Source organism: Zeugodacus cucurbitae, chromosome 5 (assembly GCF_028554725.1).
Source record: "Zeugodacus cucurbitae isolate PBARC_wt_2022May chromosome 5, idZeuCucr1.2, whole genome shotgun sequence".
NCBI classification, from domain to species: domain Eukaryota; kingdom Metazoa; phylum Arthropoda; class Insecta; order Diptera; family Tephritidae; genus Zeugodacus; species Zeugodacus cucurbitae.
Window position 1 is genome coordinate 60711526 of NC_071670.1, and position 26822 is coordinate 60738347.

The window sequence follows — 26822 nt, forward strand, 5'->3', positions numbered from 1 at the left end:
GTTGATCGCCCAGGTTGCCACTTTGAACCCCCCCCCTGGGGACCCCTCACCTATTCGGTAGCCGAACTTAAAGCGTCGCTGGCCGGCCACTGCTAAGCTCGCAACGCAGCGATCGTTTTGTTTGCTGGCTTCATTCGTGTCTCAGCCGCGAAGCGTTGCAGACGACGTTAAAGCGAACGAACGATCGACGTTTGAAATAAAAACAACAACACGCATACAAAAAACGAAAAATTTTTTATTATTTTTTCCTGTATTGTTGTTGTATATGAACGCGTGTGGTACGTCGCATTGGTGAACGCCAGCGGGGAACAGTGTGCGGTAACATTGCTTGGTGCTAAAGGTGCAACGGTGCTTGTAGAAAATAAGCAAAAAATTAAAAAAAAATACAACAACAACACAGCTGTTTCGCAAAAAGCGCACAAAAGCGAAATAGTGAATGAGTGAATAAGTGAACAAGTGAAGTGGCGTGGCAGCAGAAATCGCGAAAGAGGAATGCGTTAATACCCGTGCTTGCTGGTTGGTTGTTATTTGATCGCGTTGCCTGCTTGAACGCTTGCTACTACTGGAGGCACATTGCATGTGCAGCGATCGTCGGTGGCAGCTGTTGTAGAAAAATATTTGCAAAAGGTGAAAAATATATACAAAAAGTGAATGGCAGTTAAAGAGTAACATAAGCTACTTGTTATTGTTGTTGTTGTTGTTAATTTTTGTGAATAAAAAAGTATTTGTGCCTTTTGAGATTTAAAGAAAATTAAAAAAAAAATTTATTTTTGGAAAAAATTAAATAAAATTAAAAAAATTATAGTTCAAAAAAATAAATTATTTAAAAATAATTAAAAAATAAAATAAATTATTTAAAAAAAATAAAAAAAAAATTAATGAAATAATAATTACAAAAAAAAAGAATGAAAAATAATTAAATAAAAATATAATTTAATCTCTAAAAAGAATATTTGTGTATATAAAATGCAATAATAAAGCATGAATTTGTTGTGCTGAGAGTATCAAAGTGCTAAGCAAACTTTAAAACGGTAAAAGCAGTGAAACAAGTTTGCTTTTGTTTTGTGAAAAGCATAAATTCCAATTTAGCAAATACCAAACAAGGAAACAAGCTTGTTAGAATATAAAGAGAAAATATTGTTGAAACACACCAAAATTTGCGATACACAAAAAAAGTAGAAAACCGTGAAAAATAAAAGAACTGAGAAAATATAAAAACTTTTGGTGAAAAAAACTGCAGAAAAAATTTTAAAAAGTCAACAAATACTAAAATATAAAATTATTATTGTATAAAAATTACAAAAAATATTTAAAATTGTCATAATTAAAAAAAAAAAATATAAAACATATAAATTAAAAACAAAATTAAATTAATAAAAAAAAAAATCAAAAATTATAATAATATTTAAAAAAATTATTAACAATAAAAACAAGTATTTAAAAAGTCATTAAAGCATTATTCGAAGTGAAAGTGAGCTAATAATAATAAAAAAATATATTTTTAATGTAAATTAAATTTTACTAAGTAAATAGTAGTAAAATAAAAAAGCGAAATTGTGAAAAAAGTGGAAAAAATTAAGAAGAAATTGTATATTCCGGAAGATCATTTTTGGAAAAAATAAAAAAACAACAAAAATAATTACTTTAAATAAAAAAATAAATTTACTTGAAAAAATAATACAAAATATATTCTAAATAATATAATATTTTACAAAAACATATTGAGTTTAATAAAAAAATATACAATTAAAAATTTTAAATATTCTAAAAAAACGGTTTTTTATAACAAACAATTAAAATTATAAAGAAAGTTCCAAATATAAAAAAAAAAATAAATTTTAAATTAATAAAAAAAATATAAAAAAATAATTTTAAATAAAGAAAAATTAGTTAAAATCAAAAAACAAAGAGTTATAAGTAAAATAAAAAAATTCTATAAGAAAAAAATATTATTATAAAATAATTTTCTATAAATGTGCGCTCCGCATTAAAAATAAATAATAAAAAAAGATCAATATTGTAAAACTCTCCTTTGCGCTCCAATGCGCTGCCATTGATTCATTTGCCGCAAACGCGAAACAAAACTTCAGCGCGCGCTTATCAATTAAACAACAACGGTGCAGCAGCTAAATACAAAGTACCACAACTACACTTCCACCCTTCTCCCTGCTACTACTACATCCACTAACTTCTTTGACCACTACCGCTTTGTTGGTGTCGTCATCGTCGTTGTCTCATCGCCGCCATTGGCAGTGTATACCTATCGCATATTCGCAGCAATCACCAACAACAAACAATGTGCAGCCGGAAATGTTTTCGCGTACACACACTGGTCATACTCGGCGTCATACTCACCATTGTGCTCGTCTGCATTGTCGGCATAACGCTGACGAACAGCATCAACATTTCGAATATCATCAAATTGCGCGAGAAGGTCGCCAGCGATTCGGCAGCGGCAACCGGTGCGAATGCCGTGCAAACACGTGCCGCACTCGTCGAACAACAATATTCGACGCTGCAACAACATCATTTGTCGCGTAGCGACTTGAATTACATAGCGGCAACACATCCGAAGAATTTGCAACGTTTCGCTGGCGCACATGGCGCGGGCAGTGGGGGCGGCGGTGATCAAGTAAATGCGGCCGCGGCGGTGTCGCAAAATAAAATTGTCATCGAAATTGGCATACGGAATTTTAGCAGCGCGCTCGCAAACGCCAGCCACATGGAGGCAGCTGGCTCATCGTCGTCTTCCGCCGCCGCAGTTGATGCTCTGATCGATAAACTCATCGAACCCATAACGAGCGCCATTGTTGATGGCAACATTGATTCGATTTCGGTGCCTGCCACCGCCACGGGTCGCCAATTGAATGAGTCACTGACGCATTTGGTCAATGCGCAGGGGACTCGTTTGCGCGCTCACAATGAAACGAAGCTGCTTCAAACAGCAACTGAAACGACAACAGCTGGTGCTATGGCAACTACGGTTGCTGTGGATGCGTCACAGTTTACCACAACGTTGGAGACAATGCTGCCGCCACTGCAACCCAACGATCGTCTGAGTATTGCCGATCACAATCCCGGTCAAATTGACTTTGCGAAGCGCGAACATGTCAAGCAGGTAAATGGAGAGAACGTACATGAGGTTCTGTGTGTAGGGTTGTGTTTTTGAGATAATTTGTGAAGTAAATAGTAGTAGAATTCCTTAGTAGTGAATACGTATTATGCAAGCATATGTACATATATATTATTTCTTCGAATTGTTGGATTCGTGAAACCTCAAAGTTATGAAATGAATTAGGTTTCGAGCAACTTGTGTCAATTTCTTATATGATCATGATAGCAAAGCCATAACTAATACTTAAATATGAACATTTTCTTTCCATACTTTTTGGTTAGGTTGAGACTGACGAATTTCTAGGTCAGCGAGTCCAGCTTTCAATGATAATTTCTCAATCACTTAGAGAGAACCATATCCCCACGTATAAGTATGTTCCTTAGATATACTGTCTTTTGGGGCTATGTAGCTGCATTTACATTATATTATGAAATATCAACGAATTGCAGAAAGATTTCTAATTGGAAATGCCGCTTGTATTAACATTTTCATGGTCTGCTTTATCGGTTCTTGATATTATGTATAATATTTATAATTCTTCAATTTTTTTCTGACTAAATTTTTAACGTTTTCAACTAATAAAACTTTTCATATTTTTTCATTGCAGGTAAGCAAACGTCTTCAAAATATACATGTGTGATTCCTTATAAGGTGAATATTGGTATCAAACATAATAGCTCGGTTCATAGAATATAATAATTGACTTAAGTTTAAGATAAGATTTTAAATTGTTGTTCTGTTCGTGGAGGGGACTACCTATTCCGACCAAAGTTTTGAGTAATGACATCACGAAGTCCTCATGAAATTTAATATTTATTGAGGAATGAAATATCACATAAAGACTGATAAAGTCTTTTTCATGTAAATATTCGGACTTCAGTGGTGACTTTACTGTGGAAAAGTCAGAGTAATACGGTCTATCTTCAATAAGGTTTTGTTGTAATATAAAACGTGTAATATTTTCAAACTTTCTGATGTTTTAAATACACATTCAACGAGGGATTACCGAAATTTTGAAGAAAAATATTAAAAACTCTGCCACTATTACGTCATCTCCGACGAGCCTAGCTCCTAGCAGCATCATTTGAAGTGAAAACAATTATTTGGACCAAAGAAAAAAAAATCAAATTGGATTATTGGGAGGTGTTTACAAAAAAATAAAAAAATAAAAAAAGTAAAAATTTCGCCCAATTTTTTAATAGTTCATTGTAAATTGTATCTCAAAGCCCTGTCTTAAGGGGTTACATGGGAAAAAAAATTATAATAAAACTCCTACATTGCGACGTAATTTCTGGTGACCCTTCAGCATAACTCCTGGTAGGATCATCCAAAATAAAAAAAAAAACATAAGTGTTTTAGGTAAGACCATAATCTCGTGCTTGAACGAAGGCAAGACAAAAAAAGTAAAAATTGGAATTTTGGCAGACATTTTTCCAAAAAAAATAAAAATTTTGGTAAAATTTGCTTGACTCTTCGTTTTTTTAAGTAGTTGTAACTGAAAAATAAAATAAAATCCTTCGTTTAAGCACGAGTAAATTTTATCTCGAACACCTGTGCAAAATTTCATCAAGATCGGTTGAGTAGTTTTCGAGAAAATTTGACAACCGGTCCCGAGAAAACCGCGTTTAAAGTTTTGAGTAACAATAATACCTGACTTGGAGCGCATACCACCAAAGACTGTATCTCCGAAAATATTATTCGGATCGACTTGAAAATTTAGGATAATATTCTAGGGATGATGTAGAAATTAATAAGCAAAAAAACAAAAAATCGATTTTTAGAATCCACGAAACCCATGTAACCCATTAAATTCCGTCAATAACGGTTCAGTAGTTCTCTTGACAACCTACTTTGAAAATACGTTTAAGAAGTACGCGTTTTATGTGACAATAAAGATACTACTCTTGAGCGCTCAACCTCTTCATACTGCATCTACAAAACTATTACTCAGATAGACTTGAATTTAGCACAATAAAAATTTTTGAAGCCTCGAAACCCGTGCAACTCCTTAAGAGTGTTGATAGAAGGAATATTTATGAATGATATATATATAGAGAAAAAAAATTGGTGGGATACCTAATCTAAACATTGCAAGAAACAAGCAGTTACTTTATGTTCTATTGAAAGCGGCTTTAAAGTCATCAGAAAAATAAATTGCGAGTTTCTATTTCTTTCTCTCGGATTTTTTCACGATTTGCCGACATTAATCGTTCACATAACACGCTTGATATCATATTGTATGCCATATTTAAAAGATTTATTTCACGATATACGTCGCAGCTTGGGATCACCTTCTTTTGTAAATTTAAGCACACTCACGTTTCGATGAAATGGTAGTCCATTCGTCGTAAGACTACGATAATTATCAGGCCTTCGTATATGGCATAAAAATTACAATAAATATAAATGAAGTGGAAGTGTTAATCACTATTTATGGAAATATTTTTATAAAGTGTCTATTATTCAATCTCTTATTTATCTTTTCAATTTGCGAAATTCCATTTTCTCACCATATAATCATCGTATACATATTTAAACTCAAAATGCTTGTTCCACAAAGCTCAGCAATTTTCGTGCAATCACATGATGTTATTGCATTTAATATAATATAATTTGTATGTTGTTAATTTGACAATTTATGACGGCTACACATATGGTGTGCCTCTGAAATTTTTATTTCAAATAGCTGTTGTTTTATGGGTGCTCGAGTGTTCTGTTTTTTTTTTTTTTTGTTATTTATTTACGAGTATTTACTTTATTCTTTTGTTTTATTGTCACCCGACACATGCACTAAATTGCTTGGCTTTGATTTGTGTCATTTTTGTGTTAGCGCACCGACTCTACTTCAGTCAGAGCTTGTCAGTGAAATCAGTGAGTATAAAAAAGTTGGATAAAATCATGATAGATCACCAATTATAATTCTGTTTCGTTTGTTTTGTTTGTATAAATCTGTTGTAAGTGCATTCATAACTCAAAATAAATTCACATTTATTTTCACTGTATTGTATTGAAATTACTTCGAATTGTGCGACAGCCAGCCCGTTTTTCTCGTCTTTATTTAGTTTTTCACATTATATTTAATTAGTATGCAATTAAATTGTTGTAACTAACTAGCAATATTTCATATGTCATGTGATTGTAAATTATTTGGTTTTTTTTTTTTTTTGCAATAACTGTGTGGTTAAGTTTGTGAATGGTTCTTTTTTCTAATCGGAAGCGTAGAGTACTTCAGAGCGCTTAATACGGATAGTGCAACTTCTGATCAAATTTATATTGTATTTTAGGTAATTTCTTGTCTCGATATTTATCTTTCAGCCATTTAAAATGATTTAACTGCATTTGAAGCGTTTAAGGTCGATAGTTTTGATGGTTCAGAAAGTAATGAGTTGTCTTATTCATCTCTCCATTAGATTAGAAGACACAAAATCGAGATTGCTTACATATATGGGTCACTATTTTTTTACGGGAATGCATTGGAATGAATTGAAGATTCGCGATCCACTAAATGATCATTAAGTCAGTTTAAAGATTAACTTTGAAACTATAGCATGATCATCATATGAGTAGATTGTAGAGCTATTATTACTAGTTCAGGAAACCCCTTACGAATATAATTGTAGCACTATCAACAATCTAACAGAAGTGGAAACGTTTAAACTTAACCCGCCGAAAAATTTTTTCAACTGATCATTTTTCAAGAAAACCGATCAGTTTAGATTTATTTTTTTTCTTGTTACATAGATTTCTATCGGAAATGGATATCATTACAAGAACCGAGATCAACTCTTTTTAGTCGGCTAAAAACGCTCTCTATTCTATCAAAACATCATGATGTTACCGATGTAGAAATATGATGTAGAGAGAGCTATGTCAACCATCGAACAGAGGTGGATCGGTATCGGTGGATTGGTATCGTATGATGGATACCACTACATGAACCGAGATCAACTCTTTTTAGTCAGCTTAAAACTCTTCCTATTTCTCAAAACATCATGATGTTACCAATGTAGAAATAGGATGTAGAGCTATGTCAACCACCGAACAGAGGTGGAAACGTTTAAAATTTACTTCCCGAACAAGTTTTTCAACTGAACAGTTTAGGTTCAGCTTTGTCTTGTAACATAGATGGATATCACTACAAGAACCAAGATCAACTCTTTTGGGTCGGCTTAAATCTCCCTCTAGTCTCTCAAAACATCATGAAGCATCCTATGTAGGAATGGGAGGCTCAGTGCGCCATCTAACAGTGGTTGAACTACCCGAATACTGTTATCTTGCTTAACATTTACTAAAAATACTGATCAGTTCAGGGTCTTTTATCTTATAACATCTTGTATTTATACCAGTAGAACCTGAATCGAGATCAACTCTTTTTATATATTTTTCGGTTTCAGCTTATGAGAGATAACGGAATCCATTTCGAAAAACATCTAGCGAAACGAATAAACAATTGGTATAAACTCTTAAAATTTCGTATAATCGAAAGATGAAAGATAACGGAATCCATTTCGAAAAACATCTAGCGAAACGAATAAACAACTGGTATAAACTCTTAAAATTTGGTATAATCGAATTGAGGCATAATTGAAGCGATTATGCCACTTGATAAGATACTCAGAAACTGTCTTGCATTCGATTCAACTGAATAACGATCTCAAGATAATTTTTTACATTCAAACACGTTGAGCATGAAAAGAAAGTGGCAAATTGAAGATGGCTAATTAGCGAAGAGATTTCGATACTAACACTGCTTCCTCATCAATAAATCTAAACTTGACTTAAACTGAAATATTTTTTTATACAACTTTGGAGTCAATATCAAGACCCCTCACGAACATCAAGCTGATTGGGAGTCATTTTTTCTGCACACCTGGTTTTTAAGTTTATCAAATTACATTTTCGAACGAAAGGAAGAAGTATTAAAATAAAACTGTGGTAAATGGAGTTATATATTTGAGTATATACTATACATATACACTTTTTAAAATTTTTTAAATCCAATTTATAAAACCCATTCGGGTGCTGCACAGCTGCTTTCTTAAATCATATTTATGTTTCTTCCGAAGTTTGCAGTTTGCTTGCACATTAAGTTTGTTACCCTCAACCGGTTTTTATTGTTACGAATATTATACTTATATACGATATATGTAAGTATATATACAAGTAGACATCTTTTTTATTTTCATTCATTAGCCATGGCAAAGCTGTCACGTGTTTGCACCCGGTATTTATTTGTTATTTTATTTATTTATTTATTTATTTTTTTTTCATTTGTACCTGCGTTTTGCGCCTTCTCTTTTTGTTTTGTTCGTGAGTTTCTTATTTATACACATTTATTTATATACTCGTATAGTTGAGGTGAGTCGCATAAGTTCTTGCTGTATTTATTATTTATGCAAATTTTCTTTGTTACGCTTGCCGCTTGCAGCTTGCATACCAAATGGTGTTTGTCACTTCATTTCACGTTTCTCCGATTTTGCGCGTTTTGCGTTGCATTTATGTACATACGGATATTATACGCGTATATATATTTATTTTTGTAGTTATATTGTCGGTGTTGCAGTTATGCATGACTTCTTTATAATTACACCATCTCTCTGTATTCATGCATTTTTTCCAGCCATAAGCTCCACTTTTATTATGGGAGTGGCGAAAGTAGCACGCATACTCGCACATACACACCTTCATATATTTATGCATTTACAGTTATTGTTTCGCTTAACTGCTATTTTGCCGTTCCTCTTTGCGGCTTGCATATTTTGATTTTCTCTTGCCATAAATGTAATTGCAGAGTCCAGTTTTTTATAAATTAGCCTCGGCTCGATGCACTTTTAGCTTTTTAATTTGCATATTGAAACGCATCATGGTATGTTAAAAACAATAATTTAAAAATTTTTTGGTACATATACTTATTATAATCTACTGAATGGCGCTATTAAACTCAATACCAAATGCTAAACAAAATTGAAAAATGCTATAAAATTCGAACTGGATAGGCTTTAGTTCTTTCCGAATATTTCAATTTCAAGAAAAGAAAAAATCACAGAGGCACATTCTGTCGACTAAGAATCTTGTAACCAACTTATTTGTATTTTTTTTTAACCAACCTAACCCTATAGACCCTTCTTCAGCTTATATCTTTTGTAAAATATAGTCTTTAACACGATCCTGACCACAAATATCCATATTCGACACCCAAATGTGTTAAGCCGGTCAATAAAAGGTGTTGAAAGCTATCTCTCTAACTCTAACACGACTGTTTCGAATGCGATTCCACACACTTTTCTAGGATTTTTCTCACAAAATCTTAAGGATACCACAATTCTCACTGAATTCTCAAAGCTTCTCAAATACTACTCTTGATTTATATTTCGTCGTGAACTAACAAAAGTCTATCTTCAGATTTCATGAAAATAACTAACCTAGAAAAACTAATTTGATACCTTAATAAATATAGTAGTTTCTTTCGATATATGTAGGTTAGGTTATACTGGTAGGCCAATACGCCACACATGGACCAGTTTGGTCCTTTGCGATACCAGATAGAGTGCCGTCACGTTGTTTACGAGGAGTAGTCATCCTTTAGGATGCCTGCGCTTGACGCGAATTTTAAAAGTTTTTATGGCTTCACTTTCGATACCTCTTCCAGATTCTCATATTTAGAGGCCTCCCAAGTAGCGAAGACGTTGCCTTGACAATGCAGGGCAAGTGCACAGGAGATGTTTCTATTGCACCTTACTCCTGACATTTCCTACAGTCATCTCGATCTGTAAGTCCCATTTTGTAGGTATGAGCCGCCACCAGACAGTGGCCAGTGAGTATTCCCACCAAACAAGTTTGGTATATTTCTGGTCTACCGCTTTACACATGGCTCTAGCGGTTCTTCTTTCGATATAGTTCTATATATAATTTAGAAATAGTCTGCTGCACGAAACAGAGATGTGTTTCTTCATTGGATGCATCAGCTATGGACTATATGTTGTCAGACCGCTTCCTGAAAAGATCAAAGAACAAGGCCAAGTTAGTTAGTAAAATTTTCTCCTTTCCGATATATGTATAAGATCATATTTTAAGTGAGTTTACGATGGTTCCAAAATGAAGATGGAGTAGTATGGATGTTAACATGTGATTACTTTTTTGTTCGGCATTGTTGAAACTTCGAACACCCAGCGAAGGTATTTTAATGAAGAAGTTAGTAGACAAGTGAATGTGTGGTTAGTATAAAGTATATATAAAGTATAGTAAAAGCTCTCAAATGCTGGGAAATTTTTTTAAAGTCAAGTTTTTATGGATATTAGAGATTCTAATTAGGTTCAGGGTTCCAAAGGAATCCCCATTCGCCATTATTCGAACCTAGAATCTCAAATATTTCAAAATATTGTTATTGTACGTAAATCCAAAAGTAGTTCCCTGCTGATCTTGAGTGTTTATTATATTAGTATGTACTATATATATTTTCGTCTACCCCTTTCCTAGCGGACAACTTGAAGGTAATGTGCTCAAATGCGCGTTAATATGTTAATTAACTTAACACGCACAGCAAATAATGGGCAATAGCAATTTGCATGATCGTGCGAATGCAAAATTATAAAAAAACAAGCACAAAAAAGCAAAAAAGACTTGAAAATAAAAGCAAACAAAAAATATATGCACAACTAAAGAAATATTTACTGAAGCGTAAAAAAAAAATTAACACAACGAAATTCGATATCAAAACAAACGAGAAGTCGGATAAATGCAAAGCTCAAAAATTAAAATGCAAAATATACAATTATAAATGAAGTGACCGTTTAGGTTTATGGCTATGAATATTTATGTACAAGTTTTTTCATAGTTTAACTGCTATGAATTTGCTGTAGGCGCATGTGCTCTTGAAATGCGGCAGAAATTGAAACGCACAAGCATTAATTTATCAATAAAAGCGCTAATGATCGCAAATTCCTTGTGCTAATGCTAATTTAGGCGAAATAATTTAATTGAACTTGGCACGCAAGACTTTTTCGCTGTTTGTTTTGTGTTGTTCTTTAATGTTTTATTTAAAATTTGAGCGACGCGAAAGATAACGGCGGTTTGATATTTTGAGTCATGTTGGACCATATAGTATTTTTCAGTAATTTAGTATGTTCTGTAAGCTTAATTAAGCTTTTAAGCTTAAGTGGTTGTATCCAAAATTAGGTCAAACTTAAGTCTTACAGTTCTTGTATCTTAGGAATTCAAAAATATCGAATAATGTAAAATTTGAAATTTTTTAAATAAATATATCAGTCCCCGCTTTTATAGAACACTTACAGATTTATGATAATACATTATATTTAATGTCCAACACTTCAACCAAGCTAATTATTATAAAAAAACACTTAAAACCGAGAGAGCGCAATTATTTATACGAACCATTTAGTTAAATGCTGGAAGTATACTTGTATGCTTGTGTGTATGTGTATAGTAAAATTATACGATATAAAATCAGTTTTTATGACATTTAAATTGGCTGGTGACTAAACAATATTAGTATGACACAGTGGGACAAGTTCATTAAAAATACGGAACATTTTTCTCTGTATGATTTAAAGTATTTATTAAAAATTTGATTAGCTATTACCATTTTATGCAGTTATAAAGTTAAATTTTTTATGAGCTTTTGTAGCTTTTCAATACTTCAAATATTAAATACACGCCGGATAAAATGTGAAAAAAATATATTAAAATTTAGTATTGACCTCGATCAGTATAAGAATTTATCTCCCCTACTGAGTTGCTACAGAGTCTTATACATACATACATATGTAAATGAAGAAAAAAAGATTGGCTCTTACATGCATGCAATCTTGCTCAAATTATCGGTTAAGTAATATTTATTATACAAATTATATGTTTTGCTATGCATTCGCTAAAGCAGTCAAGTACTTTGCAATAAGAAAAGGCTACGTTGGATGAGATAAAAAATAGTGTGGAGTCAAAATAAAAAGAGAAAATGATATATATTTTTTAACTATTTAATGATATTGGATATCCTTTATTTTCATTTATACATCTTATAAGGACATTTTTATATTCATTTTAAGAATATTTCTGAAGAAAATTACAAAATAAAATAAAAAAATAGCAGTTGATGGTGGAGGTCGATACACATGATTCCAACAATCTGAACAAACAAAAAAAAAACAGATTATTAATATAGAGTAATGTTACTAATACTATATTTACATATACGAGATTATCTCCATTTACGAGTTTAACTCGATAATCTGTAATTAAGAAACGAGATTTTCCATACAAAATTCCCTCTGGATTGGTTATTCCTAGGTTTATCGATAATTTTGCGAAGAAAAGTAGAAATGTCAAATGAAAATGTAAAAAACAATGGCCGACAGCGAGAGAAATATGTGTAATACAACAACAAATGCAACACATTTGACAATTGATAATCTTATTTGGCTATATGTAAACGGTTAGATTATTGAACGAGCTTAGAACTAGATTATTTTCATATGTAAACATACTATAAGGTTCGAACTGCGCAAAAGTTTAAACAAATTTTCACAAAATGGCCTGCCTTTGTTGGACCACTCTTTTTTTTAATAAGACTAGTTCAGCGGTAGAGACGTCTGTAAAGAAGACTCTCCAAAAATGTAATTCTGCGCCGCACCGCGAATATACCTGTAACTACGAAAATTATTTGATTTTGAAAAATCCTATTCTTAAACAGTTAAAAAAGTTCTTTTTATTTATACTTCAGAATACCTAAGTTTTGGAGTCTGAATTAAAACAAATTTTATTCTATCAATAAATGTCATCTCATTTACAAAGTCTTTTAGAATATGTTTGTTTAGCTTAAAATGGCTCCTGTGCTACAATAGATCCCACTTGAAGAGCTAAAGCTGCTCCTTTGTAATGCCGCAAACTACTCAAAATGGATGCCCAAGACATTTAAGTAACGACAAAGCGCTTAAAGCCTTTCTCGATTTTGTGCAGGCAACTAATTTGTAGTCGGACCAGTTCAGCTTCTTCGAAGTTTGTTCTACAAAGATATTTCCTCCGCAGTCTAGCGAAGAAGAAAGTGTCTCGATGTCTCAATCTCCCCTTCTTCAAGCAACTTTGGCCATTTGCGTCCGTCCGGATATTTAGTATCACGGCATGTAACCCCATCGGCCAGCTGAACCTTACTAAGAGCAAATAGCTTAGTGGATCTCCTGCGATCCACCTTCGACCAGAATGATCTCGCAGTCGCACAGCTACTGGTCGTTGTGCAACCTTGTTCATTCGACGACCACTGACCCGATGCGGAGAGACATGTGGATAGTGGGCACCAGCTTGTTCCCACTCTGATGAGATTGCAGCTTGGGTGCCCTTACGCACAAGCTCATCGGCTTTGCAGTTTCCAGCGATACCGCTATGGCCAGGGATTGGATTATATTATATATTTCAGAATATGTTCTCGAGTGCATTTTGAAATTTAATTTCTTTTGTCGCACATTGCATAATATTTTGCTCAATTTTACTATTCGATATACATATGTACGTACGCCAGCGGATTACCAAAAATTCTCACGAAACTGTTGTTCGATTATATAAATTCGAACATTTTTATATTTTTCTCAATTATTTTTTTTTTCAGAAGAAACTGCTGATTTAATGATGAAAATGATACTTTCAGTAAAACTTTTTGTACTAAAAACTAAAATTGCCTACATTTAGGCGCATTCATATAAATCAAAAATGTATAAGAGTGAAATGGAAATAAAATTTCCGATTAAATCCTCACTTCTTTGTAATGATTTGTTCAAATCCAAATATTTCTACTTCGAATAATTCACGGTAATGCCATAAAAATTATTATATTTTTCCGAGAAAAAAATATCTGTAGCTTACAAATTACTCGAATAATTATATTGAAATTAATAACCGAAATCCACTAATGCCACACTAATTCAAAGCAATGCCACACATGGGCAAATGCATTAAACTTTTGACCTCATTGTTTGTCTGCCCTTCAGCGTATTCACCACTGAGCCGCACACTTTAGTAGACATATGCGAGCAGACTTGTAAAATGCGTTCTAAATAACTACTTCAATTTTGATTTAATATGCAGGAAATTCGCTAGACTACAGAACTGCGATTGCAATTACTTACATACACATTCTCATATGCAATGTAACCTAGTTAAACCTAGACTTAATAGCACTTGGCAAGCGGATCGACTGTAAGCGAGTGCCAGTGCCGATTTCTAAGTTTATTCGCATGCAATTTTGCGGCGGTACTAACGGCGTATGTGCGTATGCTGTATATAGCGGTACATTTTAATTGCAGTGGGAATTGGCACAAAAAAGTCAGCTTGCAAAAGCATTATATCTAAGTAGGTTAAATTAACCACAGTTCAACTTGAGTGGCCCGACGGCGCAACAGTTTCAACGCAAAAAAAGAACGAGAAAAAATGGCAAGAACTTAAAGTAATTCTAAGAAATTTAAACGGAGCAGCAGTAACAGCTGTGTGTTCATGTAATCTAATACTCATTGCTCTGAAGATGGCACTTTGCTGCTGCTCTGCTAAGTAAGAAAGGTCATCAAAAGCATGCTACCAACAATAACACTAACAACTATGAAAAGTAAGTGGCCCTTTGCGTAAAGCAAAAAAGAAGTGGATCAGTCGTGTGTATATGTCTGTGAGTACGCACTCATTCACAGGAAGCATAATCACACAATGAGCTGAGCACTGCATCGCACACGAGGGAGCGAGCGAACGCGGGGTCAACGCGTAAACCATTGTTGCAATTGTTTGGCCAACATTCATGAACAATAAGAGTTCTAGTGCTCTCTTTGCTTGTTGGCTACTAGTAGTCGCCTTTGAGTTGGTGAAATAATGGCATTTATCACGAGTAAACTTGCCAACATTTGCAAAGATTTGTGGAAAATTGGCGTAAATCGTACTATATTTAGAACTGCTTATCTGTAACCCAGGGGGGTCAGTTTTTCAAAAATGGGGTTTGTGAATTGCATGAAGGGTGCCAAGTGCACTCGTGTAAATGTCTTAAAGTGTTGGGGTTGATAAATTGTGTGGATAAAGCAAATATTTTGCTAATATTGGATTTGAGGAGCGAAACTAAGATAAAACAACAAGCTTTCTAGAGCTTAAAACTTCGTAAAATTACACAGTAAAAACACTGGAAATATTGAGCGTAGAATGGATAACGTAACAATATATATTTTTAAAGTAAATCTATGGAAAGAGAGCCAGAAAATGCTCCAATTTATTTCAATGTTGAAAAAATCAGCAAACTAGATTAAATAATGAACTCAAATTGGTTTCAAGTCAATATCTCGAGTATTTGGCTAGATTTACAATATTCGTATTGGGTAGGTGACTTGGCTAAATAATTTCTATGAGCCTAAATGTAGGCAACGAAATAATTTTCCGGCGGGAACCAATATTTTCAAAGACTAGACTAGTTTGCAAGTTCCTAACTGTTCTTTGATGTTTTATACGAAGAGAATATAATGTTAGCTTTAGCCTACCAGCCTTTTTAGACTCTTGGGCAGTCTTTAACCCGTCTTTTTCTGTCTATCGTGAAAATCTACCATTTTAGTATATGCGCCTAAAGGTAGGCATCAAAAGGACTGGAAGCCGGGAACGAACATTCTCAAAAGATTAGTGTACTTTGTAAGCTCCTAACTGTTCTTTTAGGTTATATACGAACTGATAGAAACTTAGCTTTAGCGTATCAGTCTTTTTAAGTTTTTTAGGAGTCTTCCGCGAATTCTTCAAATGACTCTTCATGAAATTCTTCCCTTTTTAAGATGCAATACTAATCTTAAACGTTTCTCAAGTTAAAAAGAACATTGAAAAAAAACTAAATAGAAACAAACAAAAAAACAGAAAAACCAAAAACAACAACGAAAAACTGTAATTTCATACGAAACCGCAAAGGCGCAAAAGTCTTAAAATGCCAGGCAATTAAGTGCACGTCAATAAAAGCAGAAGAAGAAGAAGGTTGTGCACAACACATTTAGAATGTGTGTTGCGAAAAAAGGGCATGTCAGCTCAGACACTATAAGGTTGCCTGCAACCACAAACCGCAGTGCGAATAAAAATAAAATTCTCAAATAAAATACTATATTACATTTCCGTTAATGCGCACAAATGCCTTGTGCCCGAAACGAAAATCGCTTTGTTCCATTCACACAAAAAAAAAGAGGTGCAAAAGTGCGCCCATAAAGTTGGCAAAAAAAAAGAGGCTAACAAAATCTTCAAATCAGGTAGCAGACAGGCTAAAAGCGTTACAAATAATGCAAGGAAGTGTGCGCTGGCAAGGAAATGTCTAAGCCACAGCCTATTAATATCGTTGAGCACAAACGCGTGTGTCTACTGAGCGACGCTACGAAAATAGAGTTGGCATATGTTGGTCTGACAGGGACAATAAGCGCTGCACTGTGGGGTGGTTTGTGGAATTATTTTAGTGAATTATTCAATTTTTTAATTTTATTTTGTTTAATTTAGTTTAATTTAATTTAATGCAATTTAATTTAATTTAATTCAATTTAATTTCATTTCATTTAATTTCATTTCATTTCATTTCATTTCATTTATTTAATTTAATTTAATTTAATTTAATTTAATTTAATTTAATTTAATTTAATTTATTTTATTTTATTTTAATTTAATTGTATTTTATTTTATTTTAATTAAATTAAATTTAATTTTATTTCATTTCATTTAATTTATTTAATTTAACTTAATTTATTTTATTTTATTTTATTTTATTTCATTTTATTTTTTATTTTATTTTTTATTTTATTTTATTTAATTTTATTTTCTATTTTATTTTATTTTATTTTATTTATTTTATTTTATTTAATTTCATTTAATTTCATTTCATTTTATTTTATTTCATTTTATTTTATTTTATTTTATTTTATTTTATTTTATTTTATTTTATTTTATTTTATTTCATTTCATTTTATTTTATTTTATTTTATTTTATTTTATTTATTTTATTTTATTTTATTTCATTTCATTTCATTTCATTTCATTTCATTTCATTTCATTTTATTTCATTTTATTTTATTTTATTTTATTTTATTTTACATTTTATTTTATTTATAATTTTTCTTTATTTATTTATTTTTTCAAATTTTAACCAATAAAATATCATGCACACCCCACTGTGAATACCTTCACAACGTAGCTTGTCAGTCGCCAGCTTGTGTAGTTCGCTTGTTTCGTTGCATAAGTACGAGTATTTGACTGCTTAAGTGGCAAGTACACACGAGTAATTTATTAGTCTGGCTTATAGAGTCGCATGCTAAAGCGCTAAAGCACTGAAGTATCGAAGCAGCTAAGCGCAAGCGAGTGAGTGTGAAACTTTTGTTTGCCAAAGGAAATAAATCTAAACAGACTGGCAAGCAAGCGCAAGGCGGCAGCAAAGCAACAGGAAAGCTGGACGGGGGCGGAGTGCAAATATGTCAGCAACAACAGCGCACATACTCCATCTGTATGTTTGTGAGTGTGTGTATAAAGTGACTTGTGAGCAGCTAGCGCTACACTTTGCTTACAATAACAACAAAAAGTCAAATGCCAAGCGCCAAACATGCAAATACCCACCAACGAAAATCCTTTGTTACATTCGCTTTGCTGCTTCGGGAGTGCTGCTCCACTCTGCTCTGCTTCTTCGCTCTTGTGCTGTGAAACTTTGCACATGTTATATAAGCACTTGGGGCGCCAAAAAAGGAAATTAACAAAACGCCAAGTATGCAAAGAAGATGCGAGGAAATCGCGTACAAAAAAACGAAATGCTATAAAAATATAAAAAAAAATATCAAAAATATAAAAAAATGAGAATAAATTTCAGCTAATTTTAGTTTCACGCTTTGGCGTGTTACTCGCTCACTTCGCGTGCATTTGCGCCACAAATTAAGCAGCTGCGGCGTTGAGAAATGAGTTTAAATAAAGTGAAGTGAGGAAAAATTAAACTTTTGGTAATTTCAACCAACTGTTTGCTGCAGAAGAAAGATATATGCAAATGCAAATGCCTCAAAGAACAAACCAGCAACAACCACTCAGCTGACTGAGAAATACTGTGCGCAGAGTGCATAGCGGACAGTTAAACGGAAGCTGAATAATGCAAAATCAACTTTCTTAAAGCGCGCTTGCATAATCGAGTTAGTCACTGTAAAGTTATATGTGTATATAAGTATGTAAATATTTACAATAATGAGTAACACAGCATTATTTTCATATTACAATACAACAACAAAACACATGTCAAATGCGAGCGCTTAGTAGTGACAGCTTCTCAGACATTTTAATACAACATTGTTGTTGTAGTACAAACACAAACTTCAAATAAATGCTGTTGCGCTAATTACAGTGTGGCCTTTAAACCGAAGCAGCGTGAAAAATGCAAATTCATAATGCAAAAAATATATACATATGTATATTATAATTAGGAAGCATATATGGAAATGAACTCGATACAGTTGCAAACACGTTTGAACTAAATTATAATAATAGTTTAAACCGCTTATAATATATTGAAATTAATGGTAATAATTATGGGGTGGTAGTCATTAAGTAATATTGGTTTTAAAAAATTAACTAGTCTGTACTTTATTATCAGCTATAAAGTAATTATACTCTTTCATGTGATTGTATAAGCATATGCTATCGAAAGCTCTTGGTTCACTTCTAACTGAACCTCACTTCATATTTTACTTTCCGATTTTTTCTCTAAAAATATTTATATTTATTAACATAAATTCCGTCAAATAAGTAACTGGAAATTCTCATTTTAAATTTTTCCGCTAAGAATATTTCAAAAAAAAATTTCCCAATGAAGGCATGCTCTTTTTTAGGTCTGAGAATAAATTCCAATTCAAATTTTAAAATTATTAAAAAGTGCCTTTAGAAAGAATTGTCTCAAGCGATGTCATACTCTTCAATACGAGGGCTGTTATATATATTTCTGGCCTAATAATGAAAATAGGAATATTTATCAACGAAAATGGTTTTATTGTTTTTCAAAATATTCTCCATCAAGATTTCTACACTTTTGCATGCGCTCAAACCAATTTTCGAAGCACTTTTTTTGAGCCTTTTTTGGAGCTATTGTCAAATTGTGCGGGATCCAACGAGAACAAACCTTTTTTACGGCCAGGTGTTCATGCAATATCGAATGTATGCTGGTGGGAGAAATGCATAGGCATGCCTCTATCTGAAGATATGTTACATGACGGTCTTGCATTATCAGTTCACGTACGGCATCGATGTTTTCTGGCACAACGGCTGTTTTTGGACGACCTTCACGGAATTCGTCTTTGAGCGAGCGTCGGCCACGATTGAATTCGTTGTACCAGTTTTTCACAGTGCTATAGGATGGTGCTTCATAGCCATACAAAGATTTTAGTTCAGCGATGCACTCTTGTCGCGATAATCCACGTCGAAAGTTATGAAAAATGATCGCATGAAAATGTTCACGAGTTAATTCCATTTTTTGGCCGAGATGAATTTTTTAATTTCCTGTAAATAAAACAATTCACGATTAAATGACAAAACGTTCTGAGTGATGTTATGCTAAAAAATGTCAAACTTTCCAATGGATATGCACCTGGCAACACTTAGTGTTGCCTAGGCCAGAAATATATATAGCAGCCCTCGTATAAATACAAATAACCAATATTTGATTCTTACGCGATTTTGCGGACGACATAAACCTAGTTGTGGTACCGAATAACCAAATACTGAGCTACCTTGAAATCCAACTAAAAATCACTCTTGCCAAACAGGTGCTACTATGAGCTAAGTGGCAATTTAAAAGTTAAGTTCTCTCTCGACGAACAAAGACAAAACTCTACAAGTCTCTCATCATTCCCGTGCTGCTTTATGGTTCAGAAGCGTGGATGATGTCAACATCCGATGAGACGGCACTGGGAATTTTCGATAGAAAGGTTTTGCGGTAAATTTACGGTCCCTTAAACATCGGCATCGGCAAATACCGCATACGATGCAACGATGATTTATATGAGTTATATGACGCCATTGACATAATTCAGCGACTATGGCTACACTGGGTAGGTCCAGTCCAGTTGTCCGAATGGATGAAACCACTCCAGCTTTGAAAATGTTCCTTGTTATTTTCTATTGGCTTCAAATTGTGATTGAGTATATGGCGGCTAGAGGAAGGTATGTAAGTGACCATAACAGTGTCGTTGCCCTAGATACTTGATGTTATACTGTGTCTACTTTTACTTCTCTGGTAATTTTTTGGTAAGATATTCATTGGTTTGAGTGTTAATGTTACACCCACGCTTGCTACAGAAAACTCTTTCTCATCAATCTTTCGACCATATGATGAATTTATGGGAAGACTTATTATGAATATCTCAAAGGATTTTAAACTTCTATAATACAATCTACTTCAAAAGAAGATATTCATAGATGTATTATAGTTTTATTGTATCAACTGAAATAAATCTATGAATCTAGTATCTAAAGTACCAATTATTTGCATGGAAAATGGTAAATGAACAGTAGGATGACTAGTTGAGCTTGTAATTTATGCTAGTCCTAAAGTAGTTTATAACTAGCTGAGTTGACTGCTGACCATTGATTGTTGTTGAACCACCTCTATTCAGTACATCTGTATCTAACTATAAAAAATTCAGATTATCTATTATTACAATCGACCTTCATAAATATGTAAATCTGCACTTAATACCTCTCAAACGCTCTAGCATATGTAAATTATCTCGCTGAGAACATATGTTCATATGTATTTGAATTACTACTGTAACTACTCTCAATTCACTCAAGATAACTTCTTTGCATTCAGTAGTTACTGTTGTTCTATTTACTGTTGCCATTTCGTTTTAGTAGCTAATAGTTAAGTGCTTACAGGTAATTTGACTGACAGCTGCCACAATTAACTGAAATTTATTATGCTCATGCAAAAGCAACTAACTCTGTGGCGTTTTTATCTAAATATTTTGTAAATTGAAATAATGAAGAACAGTTACATACCCCGCCTCGTGACCCAAATAGCGAAAGTCAAAAAAACTGAAGCTCACGTTACGCAATGTCAACGTAACGTATGTTAAGTAGGTAAACGTTTTCGATGTTAATGCTTAAATTACTTTCGGAAATGAGGCGTGATTGCTTAGTTGAATATTAACTACTTAAGTATTTTATGTTTATTGTTTATGTAGTGTTCTTCTGTATGCTTACGGTTAATAATATATTTTTATTATTTTCTCTTTACAGGTGAGTTTTTCACACAACTAAATCAACTACTATTTACATATGGCTCAATATTTAATACTGCTGAGTGAGTATTAAGTTGTTAAGTTGAGTGAATATTTAAAGTGGACTCTAAGACTGTTGGAATAGTGGATGTAGCACGTATAATAAATATATATTTTTTTTACAAAATATATTTTCGAACTGTAAAGCACCAATTAAGTTCTAGCAGTAAATTTCTATACTGTACTGTTACTAAAACGTTGTGAATGTTTTACAACTAAATAAGTATTACATAAGCCGTTTGCTTTGACTTGAATAATTTACGCTTGTTCGTTGATTGACAGAAGCTGTTAAGAAAGAAATGATTACACCCCATAACGCTGTGAAATATAGCCACTTAATCGCTGACGGCAATCATACATTCATTCATTGAGCGCAAACGGAACTTAACTGTGCTTGGAAATATATATAGATCTGGTAGAACTTTTCCAGACAGATGAGACAGATACGAGTACATATATTATTAAATGCAAAGATATTTATTGCGAAAGAGTTTAGGTTGTTTTAACTAGTTTAGATATCTAGTAGTGAAAATTTAAGTGATTGAAGGAGACTTTGTTTGGTATCCAAGATGTTTTGAAACGAGATTGTTCTAGTCTTTATATGGTACTACCAATCTCGTTTGTTAAGGTGTAAGATGCTCGATCGTTTCTTTAATAACACATCGTTTGACCCATAAATTCAGCATAAAATCCACTAGTATATCGAAATCCATTGTATATAGTATGTTAGAGCCGTGGTAACTTTCGCCACCAAGTTATATTATATCCAAGATTCTACTCTCACTTAATTTTGTCAAGATATCTCGTCAGATATATACTATTTAGATACCAACAACAGTTTGAAAGTTATAATATTAGGTACATGGGACCTAGGGGAAGTAATGACCCGATTTCACCCATTCTAAGAATACTTTTCCTACATTTTTATCTAAGAGATTAAGAGATTTACTGACATTTGCAATAAAAAAATTGCCTCAGCCACTGGGGGTCCTCATATACGGTAACCGGGGTCTTGAAAAGTTTTAGTCCGATTTCTACAATTTTTAAATGACTGATGCCAAAAGGGAACCAATCGGACGCAGTTTTAACAACCTTTAAGTGGACAATGCTCTTAGACTTGTCGCGAGTGTATAAAAATTAGAAAAATATGCACGTATTTCATTATTAGGTTCATTAGTATACAAACCAGTACTAGTTACAAAATCACTAAAACAGAAACCAGTGCGGAAGTAATGCATTTTCTTAAATATTACTGTCAACTGCACTGCAGTAACAAATATTTACATATCTACTTCGCATCATATGGGGCTGTTTGCACCTTTGCAACGACATGAATGCTGCTCATTTGTATTCAACTTTTATTTGCATACTGCATTTGTTTACCGTTACATTTGTGATGCCTTCAGATAAACGTGCAATCAAACACAGTTGATTCCACTAAATATAAATATAGATGTGTGTGCATCTGTATATCTATATTAAATATATGCATTTGAATAATGCTAATGTCTCATGAACGCTGCCATGTGAACGCACACACACACAACGTTGTGCATACATCAATAAACAACGCTAATTGACCGCTTATGTCTATAATTTGCATACAGCTTTCATACAAGTATATATATATATATATTTTTTTTTTGTTTAACAGCTTCTCTAAATATTCACACACACACACACATGTGCAGGCATTTTTATGGAAATTGCGAAAATATTTGCGCTGCTCGCTTATTTACTCGGTGTGCCGCTAAATACGCAATGCAAACACAAGTGGGCATAAAATTTAAAACAACTCAACGCGGCAATCAAGTGGCATCAATGAACAATGCTTTTCCTTTGTTCCCATACCTATATACATACATACATATACAAAGGTGTGTTGGTATGGGTGTGTGCTTTGATGTGCAATTTTTATGAAACACAATTTTTTAAAGGCGTGTGTTGTTTTGAGCGATGTACTCGACTATAAAGTTTTTATAACGGCACTTTTTGTATTTTTTCATAAATATATACAAGCATATATATTTCATATACATATATATTTATTATTTTTTTTTTTTTTTTAATTTTTTAATTTTATATTTTATTTATTTTTTTTTTCATTTTATTTTTTTTCATATTTTTTATTTTTTTAATTTTTTTTTTAATTTTTATTTTTTTATTTTTATTTCTATAAAAATTTAACTTCCCATAATAACATACTATTACAAATGTCCCAAGTAAATTTTTCTATAAAATTTTTATTTTTATAAAAATTTAGCTTCCCATAATAACATACAAATACAAATGTCCAAGTAAATGTTGCTATAAAATTTCTTTTTAGTACATACACACACATAAAAATATATTTCTTACTCTACTAGATGCTTTTCACCCAACATAAACACTCAAATTATCCATAAATTCCACCATCGTAACATCTTTGTTTTATCACTCGAACAATTTATGGCATATAATATAATTATGTTCTATACTAGAAATACATATGCACATATACCAATATACCACACAATCGCCCATTTGTACTGTTTACCTTTCACCAATCGCTTTCAGTCACAAGCAATCAAATTTATTTATTAGATTTTTTTTATTACACGCTTATACGCTTCACAAGCGTTGAATTGATTTATTCGCGCCAAGCCATAGGTTAATAACGACCCATAAGTGCTACTAATCATACATAATCGCCATGCATGCTTCTTATTGCATTACATAATGTACATACATATGTACACTGACAGACATATAGATGTGAGGTTAAGTGCGTGTGAAATTATAGTCAAATAGGAAATCAATTGTTGAAATATTTTTACGTGAAATTGTTATCAAGTAAAGGATCTTTCTAGGTCCAATAAGGGAAATTTTGGAAAATCTAGGCCATATCGAAGTGAGAAGAAAGAGACTCAGAGCACGTTTTTTCGTTTACTCTGTTCTCGGTGGAAAAATTTATTCTTTCTCTAATATTACACACTCTTTGAATTTTATTCGAGGTCAAAATCCATATTACCAGTGGTCATCTTCATTGTGAGAGTATTTTTAAGACCGCTCAGACTGACAACCGAAAGTTTATGATTAGATTTTTATATTTTTATGATGATAATTTTCATTTATAGGTTAGGTTTGGTTAGTCTGTTAGGTTAATAAACCACTTTAAGACCACTTTTGGTCTTTTGCGTTACCAGTTGCGAGTGGAGTCACATAGTCAATGAGGAGAAGGTTTCACTAACGACACCTCCTCCATATTATCGCACTGTGGGGCCCCTAAATGACGGAGCCGTTACCTTGATAATCCAGGACAAGTCCATATGAGATGTTCCATTGCTCTTGAGATTTCCTGCAGTCTTCGCGATCTGTCAGCACCATCTTGTGCGGGCATCTACATTTCCTTCTTTCGAGCGTCAGTAGGAATTTTGAGTGCTTCTCATCTACCGCTTTACACTTAACTTTGGCGGTTCTGCATCCCGGTAGATCCATCAAGCTCGCTTAGAACTTTCTTACCAAGTTCCTATCTAGATCATCATATAGGCAGTATATGTCGAACATGCTTTCAGATGACAGTTTTACGCCTCTCTTGGCAATTTAGTTCACTTCCTCGTTACCCGCGATTCCTTTGTGGCCTGGTACCCAGTAGAAGTGATGTCGTTTATTTCTGGCGACATCCTCCACTGCTGTCCTGTCATACAAGACGCTTTTGGCTGATATTCAGAAAGAGGATATTGCCCTAATTGCCGCCTTAGTCTGTCTGCTTAGTGTAACCTGGCGGCGCATTTAAGGATAGCTCAGCGGCTTTTCCAATTTCAAACACCTCCGCTTGAAATATACTGCAGTAATCCGGCAGTTTAAAAGGCTGCCTTATGCTTAGCCCCGGGCAGTATACATATATCCGCACCATATATTTATATATTTCGAACCTTCGAATTTGAGACCTAATACAGGAAGTGTAGACATCTCAGTCGACTATCCTAATAAGTATAAGTTCCCATCTTAACAATTTGTCTGTCTAACCTTCATTTTAGTGATAAGATACCTTCATTTAAAGATTAACTGAATCGTGTCTTAATGGCATTCTAAATATTGCTAAAAATATTGTTATAAGATTTGTCAGTTTCTAAACGTATATCTATTATTCCATTACATATTAAATTTATACTGCAAATGTATCTTTATCATTAGCAGCGGCATCTATGTGCTCTCACGAACATTATTCTACACTATCTCCATCTATCGAATACTTGTTCACATGAGGCTTTCGAGAATGAAAATTTATTGTGATTGTGAGTGATATATATCTTTTCCCGTGAAAGAAGGCAAAAGAAAGACTGTCCAGTAATATCACATAATTATAGAAGCGAATGTATTGTAATTATAATTATTTCGGATTCTTAGAATTAATAGTTTCCCTTCAAAAATGCTCTAAGTTTGCTAAACTTTCTTGACAGAGTTCTTCTGTAAGCATTTGAGCGTCTTTATGTCAATAATTCATTCAATTTCGAATTAAATTCTTCACACGTTACCACCTACAAATATTTAAATTATATCCGCTTGCACAACAAATCATTCGCCCCTCCACTGCAAACCCACGCAAAAATCTTTCCGCGCAGCCAAGCAACAATTCGCTTAACTGTACTTAAACACAATGAAAGGAGCAAGAAGAAGAAGTAGAAGAAGAAAGTACAAAAAGTCAAGTGTGCCAAACACAGCGGATATTGTTAAACCATCAGCCGGGAAATGACATTCTACTGAAATCTCCGAAACGCTTCCTGGCGACAGACGTCAGCAAAACTGCCATACAAAATGTTATGATGAAGCTGTGATCGGTGGCAGGGCTGCAACAACAGGGAGGCGGGTGGCAGCAGTCAGCCGCTTAGCAACCGACAATCACCAAGCCGAGCCGAGCTGAGCTTTTGTAATCAGCGCGTGCAATGTAACGTGTGTGCAGTCAAGCGACTTGCCACCGCCGCTGCCGCTGCCACCACTGCTTGAGCTCAGAAGAAGCCCTGTAAGTAAAGGAGTAATGCTTGAATAGTTCGCTAGATTGTAATGAATACCGGTACTTATTTTGTGATGAAAGTTGTCATCATACACACACAACAAAAACACAAAACAGTCAGAACAGCAACAATAACAACAAATCACTTGAACTATTCAGGGATAATGATGTCGGCGCTGAGGTGTACATTCATACCTGTGAAGAGTCTTGTGGTTTATAGCTTGTGTTGTTGTTTATTTCTTATTATTTGTTGTTGCTGCTTAGAAAGCTTTATAGATTTTCTACTGGATTTTCAACTTCAAATTGCATTGTTTGCCCCAACGAATGCATTGTAGCTTTCTCAGTTTAACTATATATCTGTGTGTCTGTCTGTCTGACCCCCTCCATCGGTATTGAGTACGTTTCCTTCGTTTCCTTGCGT

At 33.5% G+C, this 26822-nt stretch overlaps 1 protein-coding gene across 1 annotated transcript in view; it reads left to right on the plus strand.

Annotated features, from left to right (window-relative positions):
• The first annotated feature begins 1919 nt into the window (after positions 1-1919).
• The window catches only part of LOC105208943 (mannosyl-oligosaccharide alpha-1,2-mannosidase IA), a 170265-nt gene continuing 145362 nt past the window's right edge, over positions 1920-26822 (plus strand). Inside the window, exon 1 of the mRNA XM_011179051.3 lies at positions 1920-3118. Within this exon, the coding sequence (XP_011177353.1) occupies positions 2297-3118 (822 nt within the window). The 5' untranslated portion in view covers positions 1920-2296. The remainder of the gene's footprint in view (positions 3119-26822) is intronic.